Here is a 27,305-nt window from a genome sequence, read left to right as displayed (position 1 = left end):
ATTGAGATAAAGTCAGACTGACAGCGGACTTGGCACAGCTTTATTTATTCAAATTGTGGAAAAGTTCATATCTATCGTCTCAAGTTTATATAACGCTAATGCATTGACAACGTTGAGTACTTTTTCATCTGGGTTAGGACAGCTCCAGGGTTTGTGCTTGTGTTCTGGATAGATTACTTTTTCATCTGGGTTAGGACAGCTCCAGGGTTTGTGCTTGTGTTCCGGATAGATTACTTTTTCATCTGGGTTAGGACAGCTCCAGGGTTTGTGCTTGTGTTCTGGATAGATTACTTTTTCATCTGGGTTAGGACAGCTCCAGGGTTTGTGCTTGTGTTCTGGATAGATTACTTTTTCATCTGGGTTAGGACAGCTCCAGGGTTTGTGCTTGTGTTCTGGATAGATTACTTTTTCATATGGGTTAGGACAGCTCCAGGGTTTGTTCTTGTGTTCTGGATAGATTACTTTTCATATGGGTTAGGACAGCTCCAGGGTTTGTGCTTGTGTTCTGGATAGATTACTTTTTCATCTGGGTTAGGACAGCTCCAGGGTTTGTGCTTGTGTTCTGGATAGATTACTTTTTCATCTGGGTTAGGACAGCTCCAGGGTTTGTGCTTGTGTTCTGGATAGATTACTTTTTCATCTGGGTTAGGACAGCTCCAGGGTTTGTGCTTGTGTTCTGGATAGATTACTTTTTCATCTGGGTTAGGACAGCTCCAGGGTTTGTGCTTGTGTTCTGGATAGATTACTTTTTCATCTGGGTTAGGACAGCTCCAGGGTTTGTGCTTGTGTTCTGGATAGATTACTTTTTCATATGGGTTAGGACAGCTCCAGGGTTTGTTCTTGTGTTCTGGATAGATTACTTTTCATATGGGTTAGGACAGCTCCAGGGTTTGTGCTTGTGTTCTGGATAGATTACTTTTTCATCTGGGTTAGGACAGCTCCAGGGTTTGTGCTTGTGTTCTGGATAGATTACTTTTTCATCTGGGTTAGGACAGCTCCAGGGTTTGTGCTTGTGTTCTGGATAGATTACTTTTTCATCTGGGTTAGGACAGCTCCAGGGTTTGTGCTTGTGTTCTGGATAGATTACTTTTTCATCTGGGTTAGGACAGCTCCAGGGTTTGTGCTTGTGTTCCGGATAGATTAATTCAGGCAAGTTTCTGTTTTGTTTTTTTACTACAAGAACACAATTGAAATGGTTCTCTGTTCAGATTAGCTAGTGCCCTGCAGTTTGATAAGACCTATCCGGTCAGACCTGTGTGTGCATGTGAGAGAGATCCCTGTTAGCAGTACAATGCCTGGCTCCACCCAGCAAGGTTTCCTAGTGTGCTAGAAGGGCGGAGTGAACTCGCGCAGCTCAGTACTCTGGGGAACATTGTAGGAGTGCTACAAAAACAACATCTGCCAATGCGAGCCATGCCTAAACTTTTGCTCCCATGGAACCAAGCCCCAGGGCAGTTCTGATAACCTGCTTTTAATACATGTATCCCATTAGTATAGCCAGCATCCTATCAGGTCTAGGCACAGCGCTTCTTTTCAGTCACTGCAATAAGTAGAGTTTATTTGATTTATTTATTTTAATATCTTGTATTACTTGTATTGTAACGCTTGAAATGTTTTTGCTTACGATTGTAAGTCGCCCTGGATAAGGGCGTCTGCTAAGAAATAAATAATAATAATAATAATAATAATAATATCCTGGCCAATGTTCATGGTCACATGAAGCTTGTTTTTCAGCTTGGGTGTAGCTGTGCTTTTGGCAGATTAAAGCATTCAGTAACTGCTGCAGTGTGTCCTTCCACTATATTAGCTAGATAAGTAAAAATGATTCAGATTCTCCCCAACCCAGTGTTGTTTGTTTTTGTGGGCTCACTGCTGTATGAGTGGAAGGGGCTTTTCCCTTTGTAGCCAGCTTGCCACCACCTTACTCTGTGAATCAAGCAGGCTCCTGCTGTACCTTCAGCCCAATGGTGCAGTCCTAAATCTGAAGGTAGCGGAGCACCACTAAAATATAGATTTTGTTAAACAAGAAATTACACAAATTCTTCTAGTAACACCTGTAACAGGTAATGCATTTATCTAATCTCTACAAGTATTTTTACACAGTGTCTTTGTCCCTCTTGTCAGAATGCTTTACTTTACGTGTCAGTAGCTTCGTTTGTGTTTGTGTCCACAGTCGTAATCGATGTGCTGTGGTTGTCGTCTTCGTCAGCATTGTTAGACCTCTTAAAGAAGTAGTTCATAACAGAAGAAGTTCCTCATGCTCATTTCATTGCATCACGAGGACTGCTGACTGAATCAGACAGCTCTGCAGGAGATGGGAGTCATGTGACTTAGCTTGCCTATTATGTGAGTTCCTGCACCACTGCACACTGCTGTCTATAGAAAGCAGTACTGGAACGGCGTTGTCACTGCTTCAGCCCTGACACAACTGTCTGTCTGTTTACTACTCTTCAATACTTGGCTTCATTTACATCTGCGGTACAAGCTGTGCTATAAATCAGGAAGCAGTACTTTATCTTGATCAATCTTTATTGCACCCAATCTTTATTGCTTTCCATGTGGTTTATTACATCTCATATTTTTTTTGTTGCCTCTTTAATTGGTGAGTGTGAACAGGATGGCTTGTGGTGATCTCAGACCAGGAAGGATAATGGGACACAGACAGGACTGAAGTAAATGAAAGCGCTGATGCACAGATTTATTGTAAAATAAAAGGTTTAAGTAAAGCACTTAACAAAACAAACAGCATGTTGGCCAAAATAAATAGACAGACAAAACAGACAGTGGACGAAGCCCACACAAGTATCGTGGTGATCCTTCCAGCATGAGTAGCAATTGTTATTTTAATTATTTATTATTTATTTAGTTCTTTCTCTCCCATTCTCCACTGCGAACTCACCAACCACGTGTGTGTGAAACACTCACTCTTTTATGCAGCTGTGCCGAGACTCGATTGCTAATCAGACATTCAATTGAATGTCAGCAGCATGCGAACTAACTGTGCACTCCCCGTGCCCCCATACAAATACCCACTTTAATCTGCATGTGAAGTGATTGTGCAGTCCCTGTGCCTAATTACAAATCTATATATATATATATTTGAAATCACTCCTGATACACGGCCCACATTATACCCCGTACACCAATACATACACAACAACAATAACACCCCATATAAAACATAAAACACAAAATATGCACAGGGGCAGGGCACCCCTCCACAGTGAGCCACCACCAAGACTTAATTAGAAGCAGAAGTTCAAGGATAATGCTCACATGAAGTGCAAACTGAACGAGAGGAAAATCTCAGTCTTTATGCCTGAGGTCCAGTGAGCTGTGTAACTGGGGCAGGGTTGTTGGGACACTTGCAGCTTGGTATTTACCTCACAGGTGTTTTCACACACACCATGTATTGAGACCCACTTACTGTAGACGCATTTACTACATACAATAAAAATACAGTGAAGTAAAAATAAAAAAGGTTCTTTTAGGGTGACAGTATTAGGATCAGGCACTGTTCAGATCACAAGCCTTGTGTTTTAGTGTTAATTCCAAATAAATACTGCAGGGCGGAACTGAAGCCTCCAGTTACATAGCAGTTTGAGCCATTCCTGTTTTTATTTTTTTGTCCTGTGAGACTTAATCAAAAGTGGCTTGCACAAAATATTAAAGTCAGCTGTGTCAATTTAAAAACAAACAAAAAAAGTGAAAGACTCAAAGTGATCTCCAGTGACTGTGTGCTTTGACAGCTCCTCTGCGACCTGCTATTTGAGAAGGCCCTTCCCTGCAATAACAACAGATGACTCACTGGGGTTCAAGTTACAAACCAAGTGACCTTTGATCTTGTAGAACATTGAGAAATGCCTTTGTTTTGTTTTTTATTCTCTGATAATGGATTCAAAGTCTTTTATTCTCCTATTCATGGGTATCTATGAGGTTATGAACTAGCATGACAACAAATACTGTATTCTGCTTTTAATCATGCAGCTGTATACATTGTAGTCACGACAACCTATATACCCCTATAGCAGCGGTTCTGGAGGTGTGGGGTGGGGGTGTGGGCGTGGGGTGGGGGTGTGGGCGTGGGGTGGGGGTGGGGGTGGCGGTGGTGGTTGGTTTCCACATATCAAAAGAAACTGCTAAGGGGAGGGCGTTATTCCAAAGATTCAGAACCCCTGCCCTATAGTAAAGAAGTGATGTGTTGTGGGAGAGGACTGCAGGGTGATTCATTTGTTTTCTGCTTTTTAATAGTTAGCCTTCTCTTGTTTCTTCCTTCACACTGTAACAGTTCAATGGAGCTGTCCTGTACATTTAACCTGTATTTCTGCATTTCTTTGTGGGTTACATTACAATGCCACATGACGTACATCACGTTACAATGCCACATGACGTACATCACGTTACAATGCCACATCACGTTACAATGCCACATGACGTACATCACGTTATAATGCCACATGACGTACATCACGTTATAATGCCACATCACGTTACAATGCCACATCACATACATCACGTTACAATGCCACATCACGTTACAATGCCACATCACGTACATCACGTTACAATGCCACATCACGTTACAATGCCACATCACATACATCACGTTACAATGCCACATCACGTACATCACGTTACAATGCCACATCACCTTTCAATGCAACATCACATACATCACGTTACAATGCCACATCACGTACATCACGTTACAATGCCACATCACGTACCTCACGTTACAATGCCACATCACGTACCTCACGTTACAATGCCACATCACGTACCTCACGTTACAATGCCACATCACGTACCTCACGTTACAATGCCACATCACGTACCTCATGTTACAATGCCACATCACGTACCTCATGTTACAATGCCATATCACGTACATCACGTTACAATGCCATATCACGTACATCACGTTACAATGCCATATCACGTACCTCACGTTACAATGCCACATGACGTACCTCATGTTACAATGCCACATGACGTACCTCATGTTACAATGCCACATCACGTACCTCACGTTACAATGCCACATGACGTACCTCATGTTACAATGCCACATCACGTACCTCATGTTACAATGCCATATCACGTACCTCATGTTACAATGCCACATCACGTACCTCACGTTACAATGCCACATCACGTACCTCATGTTACAATGCCACATCACGTACCTCATGTTACAATGCCATATCACGTACCTCACGTTACAATGCCACATGACGTACCTCATGTTACAATGCCACATCACGTACCTCATGTTACAATGCCATATCACGTACCTCATGTTACAATGCCATATCACGTACATCACGTTACAATGCCACATCACGTACCTCACGTTACAATGCCACATCACGTACCTCACGTTACAATGCCATATCACGTACCTCATGTTACAATGCCATATCACGTACCTCATGTTACAATGCCACATCACGTACCTCATGTTACAATGCCACATCACGTACCTCATGTTACAATGCCACATCACGTACCTCATGTTACAATGCCACATCACGTACCTCACGTTACAATGCCACATCACGTACCTCACGTTACAATGCCACATCACGTACCTCACGTTACAATGCCACATCACGTACCTCATGTTACAATGCCACATCACGTTACAATGCCACATCACGTACCTCACGTTACAATGCCATATCACGTACCTCACGTTACAATGCCACATCACGTACCTCATGTTACAATGCCACATCACGTACCTCACGTTACAATGCCACATCACGTACATCACGTTACAATGCCACATCACGTACCTCACGTTACAATGCCACATCACGTACCTCACGTTACAATGCCACATCACGTACCTCATGTTACAATGCCACATCACGTTACAATGCCACATCACGTACCTCACGTTACAATGCCATATCACGTACCTCACGTTACAATGCCACATCACGTACCTCATGTTACAATGCCACATCACGTACCTCACGTTACAATGCCACATCACGTACATCACGTTACAATGCCACATCACGTACCTCATGTTACAATGCCATATCACGTACCTCATGTTACAATGCCACATCACGTACCTCACGTTACAATGCCATATCACGTACCTCACGTTACAATGCCACATCACGTACCTCACGTTACAATGCCATATCACGTACCTCATGTTACAATGCCATATCACGTACCTCATGTTACAATGCCATATCACGTACCTCACGTTACAATGCCACATCACGTACCTCATGTTACAATGCCACATCACGTACCTCATGTTACAATGCCATATCACGTACCTCACGTTACAATGCCATATCACGTACATCACGTTACAATGCCACATCACGTACCTCACGTTACAATGCCACATGACGTACATCACGTTATAATGCCACATCACGTTACAATGCCACATCACATACATCACGTTACAATGCCACATCACGTTACAATGCCACATCACGTACCTCACGTTACAATGCCACATCACGTACCTCACGTTACAATGCCACATCACGTACCTCACGTTACAATGCCACATCACGTACCTCACGTTACAATGCCACATCACGTACCTCACGTTACAATGCCACATCACGTACCTCATGTTACAATGCCACATCACGTACCTCATGTTACAATGCCATATCACGTACCTCATGTTACAATGCCATATCACGTACCTCATGTTACAATGCCATATCACGTACCTCACGTTACAATGCCACATCACGTACCTCATGTTACAATGCCACATCACGTACCTCACGTTACAATGCCACATCACGTACCTCACGTTACAATGCCACATCACGTACCTCATGTTACAATGCCACATCACGTACATCACGTTACAATGCCACATCACGTACCTCATGTTACAATGCCACATCACGTACCTCATGTTACAATGCCATATCACGTACCTCACGTTACAATGCCACATCACGTACCTCATGTTACAATGCCACATCACGTACCTCATGTTACAATGCCATATCACGTACCTCACGTTACAATGCCATATCACGTACATCACGTTACAATGCCACATCACGTACCTCACGTTACAATGCCACATGACGTACATCACGTTATAATGCCACATCACATACATCACGTTACAATGCCACATCACGTTACAATGCCACATCACGTACCTCACGTTACAATGCCACATCACGTACCTCACGTTACAATGCCACATCACGTACCTCACGTTACAATGCCACATCACGTACCTCATGTTACAATGCCACATCACGTACCTCACGTTACAATGCCACATCACGTACCTCACGTTACAATGCCACATCACGTTACAATGCCACATCACGTACATCACGTTACAATGCCACATCACGTACCTCACGTTACAATGCCACATGACGTACATCACGTTATAATGCCACATCACATACATCACGTTACAATGCCACATCACGTTACAATGCCACATCACGTACCTCACGTTACAATGCCACATCACGTACCTCACGTTACAATGCCACATCACGTACCTCACGTTACAATGCCACATCACGTACCTCATGTTACAATGCCACATCACGTACCTCACGTTACAATGCCACATCACGTACCTCACGTTACAATGCCACATCACGTTACAATGCCACATCACGTACCTCACGTTACAATGCCACATCACGTACCTCACGTTACAATGCCACATCACGTACCTCATGTTACAATGCCACATCACGTACCTCACGTTACAATGCCACATCACGTACCTCATGTTACAATGCCACATCACGTACCTCATGTTACAATGCCATATCACGTACCTCACGTTACAATGCCACATCACGTACCTCACGTTACAATGCCACATCACGTACCTCACGTTACAATGCCACATCACGTACATCACGTTACAATGCCACATCACGTACCTCACGTTACAATGCCATATCACGTACATCACGTTACAATGCCACATCACGTACATCACGTTACAATGCCACATCACGTTACAATGCCACATCACATACCTCACGTTACAATGCCACATCACCTTTCAATGCAACATCACATACATCACGTTACAATGCCACATCACGTTACAATGCCACATCACGTACATCACGTTACAATGCCACATCACGTACCTCACGTTACAATGCCACATCACGTACATCACGTTACAATGCCACATCACGTTACAATGCCACATCACGTACCTCACGTTACAATGCCACATCACGTACCTCACGTTACAATGCCACATCACGTACCTCACGTTACAATGCCACATCACGTACCTCACGTTACAATGCCACATCACGTACCTCACGTTACAATGCCACATCACGTACATCACGTTACAATGCCACATCACGTTACAATGCCACATGACGTACATCACGTTATAATGCCACATCACGTTACAATGCCACATCACATACATCACGTTACAATGCCACATCACGTTACAATGCCACATCACGTACCTCACGTTACAATGCCACATCACGTACCTCTTGTTACAATGCCACATCACGTACCTCATGTTACAATGCCATATCACGTACATCGCGTTACAATGCCATATCACTTACATCACGTTACAATGCCACATCACATACTGGTACATCACATTCTACTTCAGAGACATTTAACATTCCAGTGGCAAATGGCAGCAAACCAACATTGTTGTAACTGCATGCTTTCCTGCCACACACACATTTTATATTTGTTCTCCACTCCAGCTGTTCATTGCTGGTTTATACCCCCTGTATACTCCAGTATACATGCTCAGTTCTGCTAGAGCTGTTTTGTACTCACTCCATTGCTCCTGGTCGCATGTTTTGTTGGGACTGTCCTTTCTGAGTAGCTAAGGGTGATGATCAGCAGCACAGTCTGCCTTCCAGAACGGCGCATCCCAACAATTTCTTCTGATACTTTTCAAGTTTACCTTTGTGTTTATATATATATATATATATATATATATATATATATATATATATATATATATATATATATATACAGTACTGTGCAAAAGTTTTAGGCAGGTGTGAAAAAATGCTGTAAAGTAAGAATGCTTTCAAAAATAGACATGTTAATAGTTTATATTTATCAATTAACAAAATGCAAAGTGAGTAAACAGAAGAAAAATCTACATCAAATCAATATTTGGTGTGACCACCCTTTGCCTTCAAAACAGCATCAATTCTTCTAGATACACTTGCACACAGTTTTTGAAGGAACTCGGCAGGTAGGTTGGCCCAAACATCTTGGAGAACTAGCCACAGTTCTTCTGTGGATTTAGGCAGCCTCAGATGCTTCTCTCTCTTCATGTAATCCCAGACAGACTCGATGATGTTGAGATCAGGGCTCTGTGGGGGCCATACCATCACTTCCAGGACTCCTTGTTCTTCTTTACGCTGAAGATAGTTCTTAATGACTTTCGCTGTATGTTTGGGGTTATTGTCATGCTGCAGAATAAATTTGGGGCCAATCAGATGCCTCCCTGATGGTATTGCATGATGGATAAGTATCTGCCTGTACTACTCAGCATTGAGGAGACCATTAATTCTGACCAAATCCCCAACTCCATTTGCAGAAATGCAGCCCCAAACTTGCAAGGAACCTCCACCATGCTCCACTGTTGCCTGCAGACACTCATTCGTGTACCGCTCTCCAGCCCTTCGGCGAACAAACTGCCTTCTGCTACAGCCAGATATTTCAAATTTTGACTCATCAGTCCAGAGCACCTGCTGCCATTTTTCTGCACCCCAGTTCCTGTGTTTTCGTGCATAGTTGAGTCGCTTGGCCTTGTTTCCACGTCGGAGGTATGGCTTTTTGGCCGCAAGTCTTCCATGAAGGCCTCTTCTGACCAGACTTCTCTGGACAGTAGATGGGTGTACCAGGGTCCCACTGTTTTCTGCCAATTCTGAGCTGATGGCACTGCTGGACATCTTCCGATTGCGAAGGGAAGTAAGCATGATGTGTCTTTCATCTGCTGCAGTAAGTTTCCTTGGCCGACCACTGCGTCTACGGTCCTCAACGTTGCCCGTTTCTTTGTGCTTCTTCAAAAGAGCTTGGACAGCACATCTGGAAACCCCTATCTGCCTTGAAATTTCTGCCTGGGAGAGACCTTGCTGATGCAGTATAACTACCTTGTGTCTTGTTGCTGTGCTCAGTCTTGCCATGGTGTATGACTTTTGACAGTAAACTGTCTTCAGCAACCTCACCTTGTTAGCTGAGTTTGGCTGTTCCTCACCCAGTTTTATTCCTCCTACACAGCTGTTTCTGTTTCAGTTAATGATTGTGTTTCAACCTACATATTGAATTGATGATCATTAGCACCTGTTTGGTATAATTGTTTAATCATACACCTGACTATATGCCTACAAAATCCCTGACTTTGTGCAAGTGTACCTAGAAGAATTGATGCTGTTTTGAAGGCAAAGGGTGGTCACACCAAATATGGATTTGATTTAGATTTTTCTTCTGTTCACTCACTTTGCATTTATTTAATTGATAAATATAATCTATTAACATTTTTGAAAGCATTCTTACTTTACAGCATTTTTTCACACCTGCCTAAAACTTTTGCACAGTACTGTATATATATATATATATATATATATATATATATATATATATATATATATTTGTTTGTTTTTGTTTTTTGATGTTGTTGTTTTGTTTTGTTACATTATGGGCATAGCTCACACAGGATGTATAAAATCCTGTCCCAACCTGACAGCTGTATATTTCATGTGTGCTACTATCAATCGCTGAGCCAATTTATTAAACATTCCAGCCTAAAAATAAGCCTTAAATATTTTGAATAAATTGCTAATGTCCCCAGTCTGCTCGCTGGTAAATTCTGTCTTCTCGGTTTGTTCTGAAGAGCAGGCTTCCTGCAGATAGACACACATGCCTTCTCTATTTGTTCTGAAGAGCAGGCTTCCTGCAGATAGACACACGTCTTCTCTGTTTGTTCTGTGCATTCACACAGATGAAGGCGTGCTGTCTGCTCTTGCTGCTGATCACACGTGAAACCCCTTTTGTTCACACAAGCTGTTTGTTTTCTTGTCCAGTCTCTATCCAGGACATTGAGGAAGTGCGTCCAGGCCGGCAGTCTGAGGGCCTGCAGAAGAACGCCAGAGACTTGCCGGATGGCTGCTGCTTTTCCATCTTCTTCAAAGGCCAGAGGAAGAACCTGGATCTGGTGGCCAGCACCGAGAAGGAGGCTATGCAGTGGGTCACGGGCCTGAAGAAAGTGATCAGACTGTCAGACAACCTGAACAGCAAGCAGAAGCAGGAGCAGTATCCTTTTCCATCTCTCTCTCTCACGCTCACTCTCTTAGTCCAGCGATAGATTTTTCACATTGCGATATTCCCTGTATTCATGGCATGTTTCTTTGTAAGAAAGGATGTTGATCCTGGTTCCAGCTGCCTGTTTTTTGTCCTTACATCAGTAACTCAGCTGGATTTACAGCTGTCTCCGCAAGGCCGACACGAACAGCGACAGCAAGATGACATTCAAGGAGCTCAAGCAGTTCCTGGGCGAGATCAACATCAAAATAGATGACCTTTACGCAGAGAAGCTTTTTAATGTAAGAGAAGCACAGCATTTCCTTGTCCCATTTCTTTACACAGAGAAGCTTATTAACGTAAGAGAAGCACAGCTTCCTTGGGGATTTGGCCGACACAGGCAGGTAATTAACTGTGTATTAACCTGTGCTAGGTTACAGGTACACATACATAGGCAGCTAATTAACTCTGTAAATACATTACACATTACATCCATCAGCCGTTCCATGTTTACAAGATACATGTTTCTAGAATCCAAATTGAATCATTGCATTGCAGTAAAAAAAAAAAAACTGTCAGAAACGTGTGATGGGGGGGCGGGGTCGTCTGAATGATAAATGAAAGCCATTGAAAGCCATTGTTCCTTCAGGAATGCGACAGATCCCATTCCAAAATGCTGGAAGGCCCTGAAATCGAGGAGTTCTACAAGCGGCTGACCCACAGGAATGAGATCGAAGTGATCTACTCAAAATATGCCGGCAGCAAGGGGAAGATGAGTGTGGAGGATCTGGAGAACTTCCTGAGGATGGAGCAGCGTGAAGATGTGGGGCCGAACGAAGCCATCGCACTCATTCAGAAATACGAGCTGGATGAAGCTGGTGAGAGAGAGAGAGAGAGAGAGGAGAGAGAGAGAGAGAGAGAGAGAGAGAGAGAGAGAGAGAGAGAGAGAGAGAGATGGGGAGTGCACTGAGTGTTATTCCTTGTAAACTCATTCAGAAATACAAACTGGATGAAGCTGGTGAGAGAGAGAGAGAAGAGAGAGAGAGAGAGAGAGAGAGAGAGAGAGATGGGGAGTGCACTGAGTGTTATTCCTTGTGAACTCATTCAGAAATACAAACTGGATGAAGCAGGTGAGAGAGAGATTTTCAAAAGGAATTGGAATTGAAACTGCAATTTTTCTCAGTCCTGGAAGTCATTATCTTACAACTGATGCCTCTAAAAGGGAACAAGACTTTAGGGTCTTGAATCTCACTTTTAAACTGCAACACATTTCAAGAAGCTTAAGCAATCCAATCCCAAATATAACCTTAAAACCCATTTTTGAAAAGTGTCCTCATAAGAAACAAACATTTGTTTGGTGTGTAATAACATTATTATTGTTTATTCTTGACAGTGAAAACCCCAGGTATGGTACAGCATATTTAATAAACCTGGTAAACTATGGTAAAATACATAGTATAACTGAGAAAAGAACAGGAAAACTGCCAAAATCCCATGGGTGTGATGGACAGATTCACAGCCAGTCTGGAGTCTACTGCCCCGCATCGCTTAAAGCCGGTTTTGATAAATGAAATCAAGTTCATAATAATCCTAGACTGCTGTTTTATTTATTTATTTCTTGTTTGTTTATTTTTAGCAAAAGAAAAGAAGCTGATGAGCAGAGATGGCTTCCTGATGTACCTGCAGTCAAGTGACGGGCTGGTATTGAACCCCACACACACCCTGGTGTACCAGGACATGAGCCAGCCTCTCAACCATTACTTCATCTCTTCCTCGCACAACACCTACCTGATGGAGGACCAGCTCAAGGGACCCAGCAGCACCGAGGCCTACGTCAGGTACTGGAGCCAGCAGGCACGATTTCCACGGTAACGGGGACCACTTCATTCAACTCGGCGATGCAGTGAATGGAACCCGTTCTTTCATTTGTTTTTTATCAAAACAAGTTGTTTTTGTCTAATCGTGTCTCAAACATTTTCACGGCCTGCATTAAGTTCATTTTGAATTCGGTTTTCAGTTGCGTATTACTAAACAGTAAATAGATATGTAAAAAGACAAGCTATTGATATTACAAAATCTAATAAACAGTATTTTACATAGCTGGATATTTATCAATATAAGTCATCATCAAAATACATCTGAGATATAGGCATACTATTGTAATGGCAAACTGAACTTCATTGAACTGGTAATTGCATATCAATACTTCAGAATAAGGCATTGCAGTATTATGTTATCTGCACCTGGTCTGGTTGGTTTTAATATGTGTTCAATTCATATGGTCATGTCCTGGTCTTGTGCCTCCCAGGGCTCTTACAAAAGGGTGCCGCTGTGTTGAACTGGATTGCTGGGATGGACCCAACGGTGAACCTGTGATCTATCACGGGTACACCCTCACCTCCAAAATACTCTTCAAAGACGTCATCGAGACTGTGAAGGAGTACGCTTTCAAGGTGAGAAGAGACTAGGAAATGTTTAAAGCCGTCCAAGTGGTCAGTTTCCTGCTCGTGATACTCAAGTCTCAAATGTATTTCAAGAAGAAACCGTTTGAACAACAAGCGCTCAGTTCTTTGGGGTTGAGGATAACCTGTCGGTAGCAGAATCTTCGGACAATTAGGGGTGTGGATTTTGTGAGCGATTGAGATTCTTACTCTCAAAGAAATACCTTAAGTGTTCACTAGCCAGCACATTCTGCCGTTCGCTTTACACATTCATCGAATCACTTGCTACTTACTAGGTAATGTATTTAACATGTATTAATAAAATACTTGAGAGTGGTTTTATTTCAAGTACAGTCAACCCTCTTTACACCGCCAGGTAAGGGCCATGGGCAAAAATGGGCAACAAGCGAGGGTGGCGTTATAGTGAGAGTCAACAACAAATAAATAAATTAAAAAATCAATAAATCACACACACACACAACCTTCTATGTTTGCAATACATTCAAATGTTTTATTTTATTTTAGTAATACAATTACAGTATCTCCAGGCCATTTTAATAAAACATTAATCTTTTTTTAAACTACAATACTAGTTCTTAACACAACAGTACGTCTACTAGTGACGTTTTATCATCTTTTCCCATCTGTATGAATGATAAATTGTTATTTTGAGGAGCAGTTTATACTTAAAAAAATAAACACTCATTTAGTGTCAAATCACCCAAACAACAATTCCATTAAACCAAATGGATTTTTTTTTTACTGTACTGGTAATTAGAACTTTGCTGTTTGTGACATCACTGTAAGCCTGCTGAATACTATCCCCCATTGAACAATGCCATCTATTTATTTCACAAAGCAATTTGAGCTCAACAGGATTGTTTTTTAAGCAGTTAAAAAAACGTTGACTATGTACTGGCAAACACTTTTTTAAAAAGTAAAAAAAAAAAAAACTGATACTAAAGCATCATACAAAACTGATGCTTTAGTTTAAGTCAGCCTTAATTTGTGCAAAACTTGCACGTAAACAAACAAACCTCTTACCATACTTTTTTTTTTAACATTTACTGTGGATTATGAAAGTCACTTATTTTAGACTGCGTCAAGCCTTTTTCCGGTTAAACAAAACCTGTTCCATCAAGGTAAGCCATTTGTTTTTATCCATTAGAATGCCTCCAATTGTCCTTCGATTAACAGTAAATGCCTCACTTAGGCGAGAAAACATTTGCAATGTCTTGCTTTCTTATTTTCAGATGCATACGTGCAGATTTTTTTCTTTTGCTCTAAATGTAGGGTCGACTCGCCATTTTGTACTGTTCTTTCTGTTTTGTTTTGGGAGCGGGAGTGTTGATGACATTGGTATGAACATAAGAACAGAAGAAAGTTTACAAACGAGAGGAGGCCATTCAGCCCATCTTGCTCGTTTGGTTGTTAGTAGCTGATTGATCCCAGAATCTTGTCAAGCAGCTTCTTGAAGGATCCCAGGGTGTCAGCTTCAACAACATTACTGGGGAGTTGATTCCAGACCCTCACAATTCTCTGTGTAAAAAAGTGCCTCCTATTTTCTGTTATGAATTCCCCTTTATCTAATCTCCATTTTTGACCCCTGGTCCTTTTTTCTTTTTTCAGGTCGAAAAAGTCCCCTGGGTCGACATTGTCAATACCTTTTAGAATTTTGAATGCTTGAATCAGATCACCGCGTAGTCTTCTTTGTTCAAGACTAAATAGATTCAGTTATTTTAGCCTGTCTGTATACAACATGCCTTTTAAACCCAGGATAATTCTGGTCGCTCTTCTTTGCACTCTTTCTAGAGCAGCAATATCCTTTTTGTAACGAGGTGTATATTTTCACAATATATCCAAGCATCTTGTTGGCCTTTTTTATAGCTTCCCCACATTGTCAGGATGAAGACATTTCTGAGTCAACATAAGTTAACAACAAATTAGGAAAGCGAGTCAAAAGGTTAACTGCATAACTTTGTTGTTTTAATTGGCCATGATTATTTCGCTGGCGCTACAATGAGGGAAACTACAATGCTTATATTTAAGTTTGCTTGGCTTGGGAAGTTGGCGGGTGGCGGACAGTGGGGTGGCGATATAACGGGTACAAATAGCACTGTTTTATATTTGTGACATTTGTTCTGAGAGAATAGCTGGCGGTATGCAAGGGTAATAAAATGGGGCGGTATAACGCGGGACAACTACTGATGAACTCAACACTAGTCCCTATTTTCCAGGTCGCTGTGTAAGAGACGTCCTGGTGCAGTGACTCAGGTTATTGGGAGTATCGGAGTGTGGAAGTATATGGAGGCCTTCTGTACATCTGTATGTCAGACTTATATTTGTATATGAGCACGTGGTGGATGCAGGTCGTACTGTCCTCTGCTTTTCCGTGATGCTGCGACAGATCTGGCTTTGCATTGTCAGTGATGGGGGTTGTTTGTCACCTACATGCTTGTTTCCTGTTTATGATGAGCTTTTTCCCGTATTTCTCGCTTCCTATAGAATTCCGAGTACCCAGTGATCCTGTCCTTGGAGACTCACTGCAGTATGGACCAGCAGAAGGTGATGGCCCATCACATGAAGACAATCCTGGGGAGCATGCTGCTGACCGCACCCCTGGATGGCAAAATGCCAACCCACTTCCCTTCCCCTGAGGTGAGACCCTTGCAGTCTGTATATACTGTACCACACTGTGACAGGATGCGAGTGCAGTAAGTACAATGTCCAAACCAGATTCTCCCAAAATGTCTGTGATTTATTTAATAAAGTCCAGAAATATATATATCGCGTCGCCATGGTTTCTCCAATAGAGGGCTGCCCCGCAGCTGACTGCAATGGAATCGTACTGAGTACTTGCAGCTACGCACCCCTCCTCATATGGTCACCTTCCGGTTTCCACCTACCACCGAGGTGGCAGATCTAGGAGGCAGCGTACCCTCACCTTTACACAGCACCCTTTCTAGTTGGGAGGGAGATTTACAGCATTGATCTTTCTCTCTTTATCACACGCTTATCTATTTAACCAGGCTAGAACCCCTGAAATATACATCTCATTTACTAGGGCAGGAGAAGGAGGCAGCAAGAAATAACATTATAAAATCAACGGTAAAAAGAGATCATTCATTCAACAGGACAAAAACACTTGGTCATAAAAACAGGAATACCTCAATCCAGTATGTCCCTGCTGTACGCCAGAGCTCGTCTCCTTCTCCATAGCCTTCACCTGCTTTTTGGCTTGTCTAACGGGGAGGGCAGCTATCCTGCCCCCCTGCCCATGGCTTGCCTATGGCCAGTCTCTCCACTTATCTGCGAGCTAATTTATGGGCAGGGGTACCTTGAAAGGTGAGGCCAAAGAACGTAGTGTGAAAATTTGTATAATGTAGTAGTGTTGGGTAATCTAGTCTGAACTTTAATAAATAATATATTGCATGAGTTTACTGACTGAACCAGTGTGGTTCTGAAGTGTGGTCAATGCTCAGGTAATACATGTTTTTCAAACATTTCTGTAACATCATCATTAAGAACATCTTCTTGTTTGTAATCTGAGCTAAGGACCTGAAATAAACCTTCTTTACAGCAGAAATCCCACAATTCCCCCCACATCCCTGAGGACTTGGGTATTGAAGTGAAGGGCTGGATTCTCAAAGCTGTTCATTCCAAACCGTCATCAGTTTAATACAGGAAAAACAAAGCTGTTCACTTCAAACCATCATAAGCACCACTTTAATACAGGAAAAATGCACCCAATAAAGATACAGAACCTGAAAAACACAACTCTGATATTGAATGGGGGGTCTGTAACATTGTCAAGGTGTTTCCTGTTGGTTTCAGAACTGTAATTGGTGTTTTCTTTTCCTTTCAGACAACAATTGTGCTAATGACAATATGGATTAAATAGCTATGGGAATTTAGAGCAATATACAGTGAAGATTCCTTTTATTATTTTTTCTGTTTTCAACTTCTAAAAAACGGTCTGGCTAAGGTTGTTTAGTAGAATTTCAATGTTCTCAACAAACAAACCGAATGCTCAAGCTCAGGGGAGTTTACTAAATGGAAGGAAATTCCTTCACTCAAAGAAATTGAAGTAAATAGTTTGTCTCTTCAGCTGTACCGTGTGAACCTGCCTTTAAAGCACTGAAACATGATAAACATGCGTTTCCTGATGTTGACATAGACAGTTCATTGATAAGGCTTGTCTTCCTCCTGCCACTTGTCTTCCTTCAGCCAGTTTGTTGAAGCCTGCGCTGGCAGTGTGTAGGAAGGCCTGTTAGACCCAAGCCGTCCCGCCCTGTCCATTTCACACGGGACTTCATAACTTTCACAGTGCTGTGAACCTCCCAAGCCATCCCGCCTTGTCCATTTCACACGGGCGCTTCATAGCTATAACCCTTTCAGTCCTGAATTATTGTAGTCGAGCTGGTAGAATACATTCCTTTATTGAGTATACATGAGAACAGTACACACTCATTTTTTTTTCTCATATATTTCTACATTAGCTCAGACTGTGATATAGGAGTCCCGTGAGGTTCCAACGTGATTTCCAACGGGATATGTTATTATTTAGCGCTAATATTCAGTAAATGGATTGAATTTGGGGTGCTACTGAACTTACTGGGCGTCCTGGCCTTTTAAAATCATTTGCATGCTTCTGAAGTGGGACAATCTTCTGTTCAGGGATAACCAAGATGATTAGGAAGCAGGGTCTGAGTGGGGTAAATGGGGCAGAAGCGTCCCAATAAATACAGATTCACTGTATTTTCACTAAGTGGCGTTTTTGTTTCCAAGTCACTGAACAGCTCATGATGCTGTGGTTGTGCATGTGTTCAGCAGTGCTGGTGCACGCAATAGTGACATGAACATGTGAATGAAGGGCATGTTGTCTGCATTCTCTGCAGCAGCTGAAGGGGAAGATCCTGGTGAAGGGGAAAAAGCTGCAGTTGCAGGATCACAGTATGACGAGCCCCGAGAGCCTGCAGGGGGAGGAGAAGGAGTCTGTGTCAGAGGAGGATGAGGCTGCAGACCTGCCAGAGGTGAAGGACAAGCCAAAGGTACAGTGCACTCCCGCTCCCCCATGGAAGGCACTCTGCACCTGGATCTGTTTCTCACACTGTCTGTCCTCTCCCTGCAGAAATCCAAACTGAAACTGGCCAGGGAGCTCTCGGACTTGGTCGTTTTCTGCAAAAGCGTTCATTTCCCTGACTTTGAGACCGCCAGGGAGACCCAGGCTTTCTACGAGATGTCTTCCTTCGGAGAGAGCAAGGCATTCAAGTTAGCTGAGGAGTCGGGTAAGAGAGACTCCCTATTTATACGCTGGTATTACGCTTATTCAGAGAGGGCAAGGCATTCAAGTTAGCTCAGGAGTCGGGTAAGAGAGACTCCCTATTTATACGCTGGTATTAAGCTTATTCAGAGAGGGCAAGGCATTCAAGTTAGCTCAGGAGTCGGGTAAGAGAGACCAAGCAAAGCGGTAAATGTATCCGAAATATACCTTGGACATTTACCAGTAAATCTCAAGAATAGCTGAGTGCCCTTGGCTAATGACTGAATGTCTCGCTTTCGCGCATTATAAGGCTTCTGGAGTCGTGTGTCACTCCAAGTGCCACAAAATGCTGCAATAAGTAGCTAGATATATCTATTCACTGCCTGTCTTTGTGAGGTTTTGTGTCATAACCAAAGTGTGATTTTCTGTTAAACTAAGGTCCTAAATTATTTAATTTGCATTTAACAGAATGTTATTTTTCATCAAACTGCTATGTATTTGGAGTACAATATCCTTCAACACCATTGTGAATTTTGAATTGTGAAAACTGTTTCTGTTGTTTATTATTATTTATTACTTAGCTGACACCCTTATCCAGGGCGACTTACAATTGTTCCAAGATATCACATTATTTTTACATACAATTACCCATTAATACAGTTATTTTTTTTTATATACTGGAGCAATCTAGGTAAAGTACCTTGCTCAAGGGTACAGCAGCAGTGTTCCCACCAGGGATTGAACCCATGACCCTCTGGTCAAGAGTCCAGAGCCCTAACCACTATTCCACCCGACTGCCCATGAATTGTTGTATATGCAAATTTACCAGAATGTATGTTGTTCTACATACAGTAAGTGGATCACAATACTGTTCAGTACTGTTCAGTACAAATTGCTCAATTGTGTGTTACTGAAAGCTCATTAATGATTATTTTCTTAATGGACATACATTAATGTTTAAAAAAATATATTTTTTCATGTTGACATTTACCGTTAAAACTTAAGATTGACCAGATTCCGACTTTTACCGTAACATATACAACAGGTGGCTGTGTGGGCCAGTGGTTAAAGAAACGGGCTTGTAACCGGGGGGTTCCCGGTTCAAATCCCGGCTCAGCCACTGACTCACCGTGTGACCCAGAGCAATTCGCTTTACCTGCTTGTGCTCTGTCTTTTGGGTGAGACGTTGCTGTAAGTGACTTTGCAGCTGATGTTCACACACGTTAGTCTCTGTAAGTCACCTGGGATAAAGGAGTCTGACAAATAAACAAATAATAATACAAAATCCAGAAAGCATAAAGTTTTATATCTTTGCACAGTTAAAAAAAATAGTAACTTAACTGGTTTTGCTTTTGATCTTTTCAGCGAATAGCTTTGTTATTCACAACACCAGGCAGCTGAGCAGGACCTACCCTAGAGGCACACGGACCGACTCCTCCAATTACAATCCTGTAGACTTGTGGAATGCAGGCTGTCAGATAGGTACAGTGAACACGTCTCCTCCAATTACAATCTTGTAGACTTGTGGAGCGCAGGCTGTCAGATAGGTACAGTGAGCTCCAGCGGACTGCACAGCATTGTGTTGTAAACCCACTCTTGTGATTCCCTCGCTGTGGTCACATTTTAAACCAAGGGAACAGCGGCACTACAGTAACAGCTCTGTTCATTAGCCTATGCGCAGGGAGCATTTATCGTTCTCCTAATGCTGCCTAAATACAGCCCAGGATTTGAGTTGTCTTGAGTTGGGCTGTTCCAGTGGTGTTACTCACCCCCCCCCCCCCCCTCTCTCTCTATCATATGCAGTTGCCTTGAACTTCCAGACCTCTGATAACAGCATGGATCTGAACCAGGGCAAGTTCCAGCAGAATGGATTTAGCGGCTACATTCTCAAACCGAGGTTCATGCGAGATGGGCAGACGCAGTTCAACCCCACGTCCATCACGCAAGGGGAGTGGCTGACTCCCAAGAAACTCCATGTGATGGTAAGAGCTGTGCAGAGAGGGAAGCGAAGTGTCCCGCAGCGGATTCCATGAAGTTAATTGGTGACACATGGGGCGTGGCCGTGTCAGTGTTATGAATTGAGGTAAAGCAGGAATACTTTGTTAGGCTATAAGGATGAGACCATGGCCATATGTCAGATCTGAACAATGTTTACCATTTATTAATTTCAAATCCCCACATTACATTCTGCATTGAACACTATTGTTTAGATACAATACATGCCACTAGTTTTAACAGAGATAGGCAACTGATCAGATTACCTGAACCCCTGGAGAGAGCCCTCAGACTGATACACTGATGGTCCCGATGATCTGGCGGTATTGGAAGCTTCTCTGTCTGTCTCCTCTATGCCTGGTATTTATACTGTAGTAACTCGGAGCATACGTGACTACAGTGTGTTTCTGTTATCTTACTAATTCTAATAGAAACGAGTTATTCAGCTGTTACTCCACTCGGGTGCAACCAACCACTAACTACTCTCTCTTACAAGGGTACTGTGGTTAACTGTTTACCATATTTCTCCTTCCCATACATTTTATGCTTTATTACTCTACATCTAAGGCCAAGTGAGTCCCTCCCTTAGCAGCTCTGATTATTCCACTGTCACCTCCAGCAAACTGGTTTATCATTAGCAACACATTTCATTTCATACATACTCATTTGAACTCTACAGCTGTGGTCAGATTAAAAGAGAACAAAGCCAAAAGAGGAGTTGTGGCAATTTATGGTTTATTTGTTTGGCTTGACTGACTAAAAGAAGATTTTGTTTCAGTTTTGCACTAGCTTTATGACTCCTTGTCACAATAACGCTGTGTGTTTTTTAATTGTTTTCATACAGATCATATCCGGCCAGCAGCTGCCCAAGGAGAACAAGAATAAGAACAATTCCGTTGTGGACCCGCTGGTCCGAATCGAGATCTCTGGGGTACCGTGTGACGTGTGTTCAGCGGAGACGGAACACATTGAAGATAATGGTAAGGATTCCTCACAATCAGGAACTGACACACTGTTTATACTATAGGAAGTTATACAAGCTCGTTGTAACAGAGTAAACCGGTTTGTGCTTCAGTTACACAGTTAAGAGAGCGCTGATGCTTTTCCTCATGTCATGTATAACATTACAAAGATACAGTATGAGGAACACACCAGTGCCTTACATTTTGCATTAGTTAATAGCATTTCCTCGTGTTCTTAAATAATCGGTTTGATCAGGGGTAGTCGAGAGGCGGTCTGGGGTCCAAATCTAGAAAGGCAGGGCATTTTGAATGAACCACCCCAAGTGCTTTTCCGATCTCTGTTGTACCTGCATTGCCAATATGGTTTGTGAGGGGATGTCTGAACGAACGCTCTTTCTAAACACGTGCATGTCCATGTGTGTCTGCGTTACTCCGTCCAGTTCACCTGACTCACAAAAGCACACAATATTGTTGTTCTCTATTCACTTTGCAAGCAATCTCGGAACTCCAGCCCTCACAGATTACTCAAATTCTATATTGTAATATCCCCTGGTCCAGATGTGCTGTGGGCAAAGCTTAGCAACAAGTATGGCGGTGTCATGGTGATGAAAATTGTCAACGTTTTGCAGTTCAAGTCCGCCGTACAACATCTGTAGATTTGCATTGTGTGTGTGCAGGTAATGTAATATAACAGTTTTCTATTCTGGCCAATGCAAATATTTGCAGCTGCCTTTGCTGTTACTGAGATTAAATCCTGAAACGATTCACTAGGAATTTGAACAATGATGTAAATTCTACTGATTTAGAGAACCACATGCAAATGATATCGGCCACATGCAGAACCTTATCTAAACCACATGGATGCAAACATATCTTGTATTGGAAATACAGCTCATTTGTAACTTGCACACCTGCTTTGTTTTATTAACATGTGAAGGTAAAATAAGAAGCTGCACACATCAGCCAGTGCAATGCCCCGTGCCTCTGTGTTTGAGAGGCTGTTCTCGGTTACTGTCTCGGATCTGCTTGCTTTGTTGCATGTCATTCTGAAGTGCTTTTCTCAGATTGCTGCAGGTTGTGTTTGCACAAAGCAATCAGGAAAATGGTTTGTAATGAGCAGTTCGTACCTTACACAAATAAAGGCGTGTTCTAGTTAAACACCCAATACAGCAATCTGGAATTACCTGTTGGTTGGGATCACTTGCAATGTGTCTGAATAGTATCAAGCAGCATCATCAACGCTGTACATGTGTGTGTGTGGTTTTAACATTCTCAATACAGTCCTTTTGCACAAATTCAAGTTTTTTTCTTCAGTTTATTTCAGGTGTTCCATGAGTCAGGCATTCCAATGCCATGTGTTCTACTGGTTAGGATGTTCTGTCAGTTGGGGGCCAGGCCTAGCTGACTATCGGCACCATTAATTTGTTCCTCTCTCTTTCACAAATGAAAAACAGAAACAACCAATATTAACAGTGATACTGTGGGGATGCTGACTATTAGAATCCCTGCACAGTATATCACTGAAGGGGCAGAGAACTGTGACCAATTCAAATGAAATCCTGTTCAGGGATTTTAAATATAGCAATTCCTCATCAAGGGCTGCACCATCTTTGTTTCTTTATTTTTTTGCACACTGTGCTTGTATTCCACTTTGCTATGGATAACTATGGTAAGTGTTTAGAAAGGTCACGGACAGGGAAACCGGGATGTACTGCAGCTTTCATTCCATTGCTATCATCTTCTCCTTCACTCTAGGGTTTAACCCGAGCTGGAACAAGAACTTCCAGTTTGATATCAGTGTCCCGGAGCTGGCCCTCGTCCGCTTTGTGGTGGAAGACCACGATGTTGCTTCTCGAAATGACTTTGTGGCGCAGTACACACTACCACTCATGAGTTTACAGAACGGTGAGTTCATTACAGGAGGGGGGGGGGATGCAGTACACACTACCATTCATGAGTTTACAGAACGGTGAGTTCATTACAGGAGGTGTGGGGGGGGGTGCAGTACACACTACCATTCATGAGTTTACAGAACGGTGAGTTCATTACAGGAGGGGGGGGGGGGTGCAGTACACACTACCATTCATGAGTTTACAAAACGGTGAGTTCATTACAGGAGGGGGGGGGGGATGCAGTACACACTACCATTCATGAGTTTACAAAACGGTGAGTTCATTACAGGAGGGGGGGGATGCAGTACACACTACCATTCATGAGTTTACAGAACGGTGAGTTCATTACAGGAGGTGTGGGGGGGGGGTGCAGTACACACTACCATTCATGAGTTTACAGAACGGTGAGTTCATTATAGGAGGTGTGGGGGGGGGTGCAGTACACACTACCATTCATGAGTTTACAGAACGGTGAGTTCATTACAGGGGGGGGGGGGTGCAGTACACACTACCATTCATGAGTTTACAGAACGGTGAGTTCATTACAGGAGGTGTGGGAGGTGGGGGTGCAGTACACACTACCATTCATGAGTTTACAAAACAGTGAGTTCATTACAGGAGGGGGGAGTGGTGCAGTACACACTACCATTCATGAGTTTACAGAACGGTGAGTTCATTACAGGAGGTGTGGGGGGGGGGGTGCAGTACACACTACCATTCATGAGTTTACAGAACAGTGAGTTCATTACAGGAGGGGGGGTGCAGTACACACTACCCTTCATTACAGGAGGGTTGGTGCAGTACACACTACCCTTCATTTCAGGAGGGTTGGTGCAGTACACATTACCCTTCATTTCAGGAGGGGGGGGGGGGGTGCTTTTATGAGTTTACAGTACGGTGAGTTCATTACAGGAGGGGGTTTTGGGTAACATGCATTTTGAGGATTTTAAGCCCTGTATCTTGGAATATGCTTTTACAGCAGGGGTGGCCCTTCCATTTCCACTCCTGGTCTTTGTTCCAACCCTGTTCTAGATTGTTTAATTGAACCAATTGAAACCCTCCATCCAGCCCCTGCACTAGTTCATGATCTCGTTGTACCTGTTAAACCTGGAGTGACTGGCCCTCCAGGCCCCCTGCTTTACAGAGTCATTAATACAACTTCTCAGTAAGCTGGATCTAGATGTGTGTGTCTCTCTCTCTCTGCAGGATACCGCCACGTTCCTCTACTGACGAAGGAAGGGAACCCCATTGCTTCCTCCTCCATCTTCATACACATCATGGTCGTCGACCAGTAGAAACAGCTTCAAACGAAAAACCTTAAAAACCAAATCCTTTTACAATCGAGACATTTTTTAATTCATGTTGGGTTTTTTAAAAAAAAGAAAAGATCATATTTTATGTTAACCCTAGTTTTATCTTCTGTGATTGAACATTTAGAAGTGTCGTCTTTATTCTTAATGACACATTTAAGGAGTTTTTTAGTATTTTAATAGTGCTCATAGCTGGGATTATCAATGCAATAGAATGACTTTGGTCAGGGGTGCCGCCGCAGTGAGTTACAATAAGGAATACACAGGAAGCTTGCGGCTAGTGAGATGTAGTTTGTCTTCTTCCAAATTGTGAATTGGAAGAGAAAATGTCTTACACAAATTAATTTTGATTGTCAGTGATTAATCATTATAGGTTCATTCAGTTTCATTTGATATTTTTAAACTGTTCATCTTTCTTACGTTTTACTAAAAAGGGTCTAGGCAACTTCATCAACCCATAGAATCAGTTTTTTGTTTTTTCTACATTTGAATTCTGACACTGTCAAAGTGACTCTTGTGCCTACTAGCATTCGGTGCTTTGGCACTGAAAAAATCCAATGTATAAGGAAACTGCAGCTTTTTGCTGTGTATTTCAGATGTGTACGACTGACTAAGAGAATAAATTAGGATCTACAGTGGTAGCCAAATCCAACTATTCACCTGTCGCAAACATGCTGCAACTTGGCAATTCAGATTGCAAACCACCATTGAATCATCTGCACTTAATTAGCAGAACATGCATGACATAAAACAGCAGGGGGCGCTGTGAACTAGAAGACTAAGCTTTAAAAACGATTGTGCATTTTGTCAGAGCAGCTAAACTGCACATGGTTTGGAGTTGTGCTTAAGGGCATGATGTTTAAACAGGCCTTTAGTGAAACAGTCGTTTGATACAATTTGCAAAAAGAAGTGCCGAGAAGAGCTTGAAGCCTGAAGTGCCTCAGCCGTTCGAGAGAGCGTCCCTCCTGTGTGGTACAGCACAGTCAGTGCCTTTGTTAAACTGTAGAACAACAGTGACACCTGGTGGTGAGAGTACAATCACTAATAGAACTGGAAGATTTTATATATATATATATATATATATATATATATATATATATATATATATATATATATATAAGAGATGTGCTGCAGTGTTGGAAATATCAGTTGCTAATTTAAGTATAAATTAAAACTGAGCTTGAGAACGAACAATGGAAGTGTCTGAATTTGTTCGTTTCAGAGAAACCGCTTGGCTGTGTATTGAGGTGAAACGGGTAGAAGACTATGTGCTCCAGGTTGCCAGCCTCGGTCTCCGAACACTATCCTCCTTTCAGACTCCTGTTTGACAGGGCGGGGTTTGGATTTCAAATCAATCTGTTGTGTATTTTCTTCCTCATGCATTCACAATGTTTCCAGTATTTTGAAAAACACTGTTCCTTGTTATTAAATATCTTGACATACAAAGTGTGGTTGGTTATTTTTTCAATGTATAGATACAAGTTTGTGTTTGAACCGTGCTGACACTACTGCAACCACCATCTCTGCTATCAAAGGACCCACCTCACTGAAAGAACACAGTTACTGCTAATAGTTTATATATATATATATATATATATATATATATATATATATATATATATATATACACACTCGTATCTATGGCTTTGTCACGTTATCACTTTTCATGTTCTCTTTTATTATATTATTTGCTCTGCACACACTCTTAACTCAGGGGAGACGTTAAGGAGGACAGAGATGTTTAAAACTCCTAGTGGTTTATGTTCGAGCACTGGACGAGCGGTGTGTCCTTAAAACCTTTTATTTAATCAAAAAAATCACTCAGACTCATTTATTCAAAGTTTTACGAATCAGAGCAACATCAGCGCTCCTTCGTTTTATTAAAATGCGTTTAATATTGGTTTAGTAGTTTGCGCATACTACCAAAACCCGAAAACATGTAACAATAATTAGCAATCCTAAGTTTATTACAAGTTTCAGCATTTAATACTTCAATAACATAATTCAATTATATGTATTCAGTGCAGCCCTCAGGCTGGATAAGCACAAAGCCTACAAGCACCCACTGCTATGTTTTAGCACATTCAATATAACACTCTCAATACTAAAACATAGTTTCAAAACCTCATAGCAATATAACCAATACA

The 27,305-nt window shown here is 42.2% G+C and overlaps 1 protein-coding gene across 2 annotated transcripts in view; it reads left to right on the top strand.

Moving 5' to 3' along the window:
- LOC117435716 (1-phosphatidylinositol 4,5-bisphosphate phosphodiesterase delta-1) overlaps positions 1-26,604 on the top strand; it is a 48,719-nt gene extending 22,115 nt beyond the window's left edge. For both annotated transcript variants that reach the window (XM_034059089.3, XM_034059088.3), the window contains exons 3-15: positions 11,079-11,307; positions 11,468-11,597; positions 11,945-12,173; positions 12,932-13,133; positions 13,604-13,748; positions 16,242-16,394; positions 18,635-18,787; positions 18,868-19,024; positions 20,365-20,481; positions 20,803-20,981; positions 21,839-21,974; positions 23,712-23,861; positions 25,055-26,604. In XM_034059089.3, coding sequence (XP_033914980.3) covers positions 11,079-11,307; positions 11,468-11,597; positions 11,945-12,173; positions 12,932-13,133; positions 13,604-13,748; positions 16,242-16,394; positions 18,635-18,787; positions 18,868-19,024; positions 20,365-20,481; positions 20,803-20,981; positions 21,839-21,974; positions 23,712-23,861; positions 25,055-25,143 — 2,069 coding nt within the window. In that variant the 3' untranslated portion in view covers positions 25,144-26,604. The remainder of the gene's footprint in view (positions 1-11,078; positions 11,308-11,467; positions 11,598-11,944; positions 12,174-12,931; positions 13,134-13,603; positions 13,749-16,241; positions 16,395-18,634; positions 18,788-18,867; positions 19,025-20,364; positions 20,482-20,802; positions 20,982-21,838; positions 21,975-23,711; positions 23,862-25,054) is intronic.
- The last annotated feature ends 701 nt before the right edge of the window (positions 26,605-27,305 follow it).

The sequence above is a fragment of the Acipenser ruthenus genome, chromosome 3 (genome assembly GCF_902713425.1).
Source record: "Acipenser ruthenus chromosome 3, fAciRut3.2 maternal haplotype, whole genome shotgun sequence".
NCBI classification, from domain to species: Eukaryota; Metazoa; Chordata; class Actinopteri; order Acipenseriformes; family Acipenseridae; genus Acipenser; species Acipenser ruthenus.
Note: the sequence above shows the minus strand (reverse complement) of the source record. Positions and strands in the feature narration are given on the sequence as shown.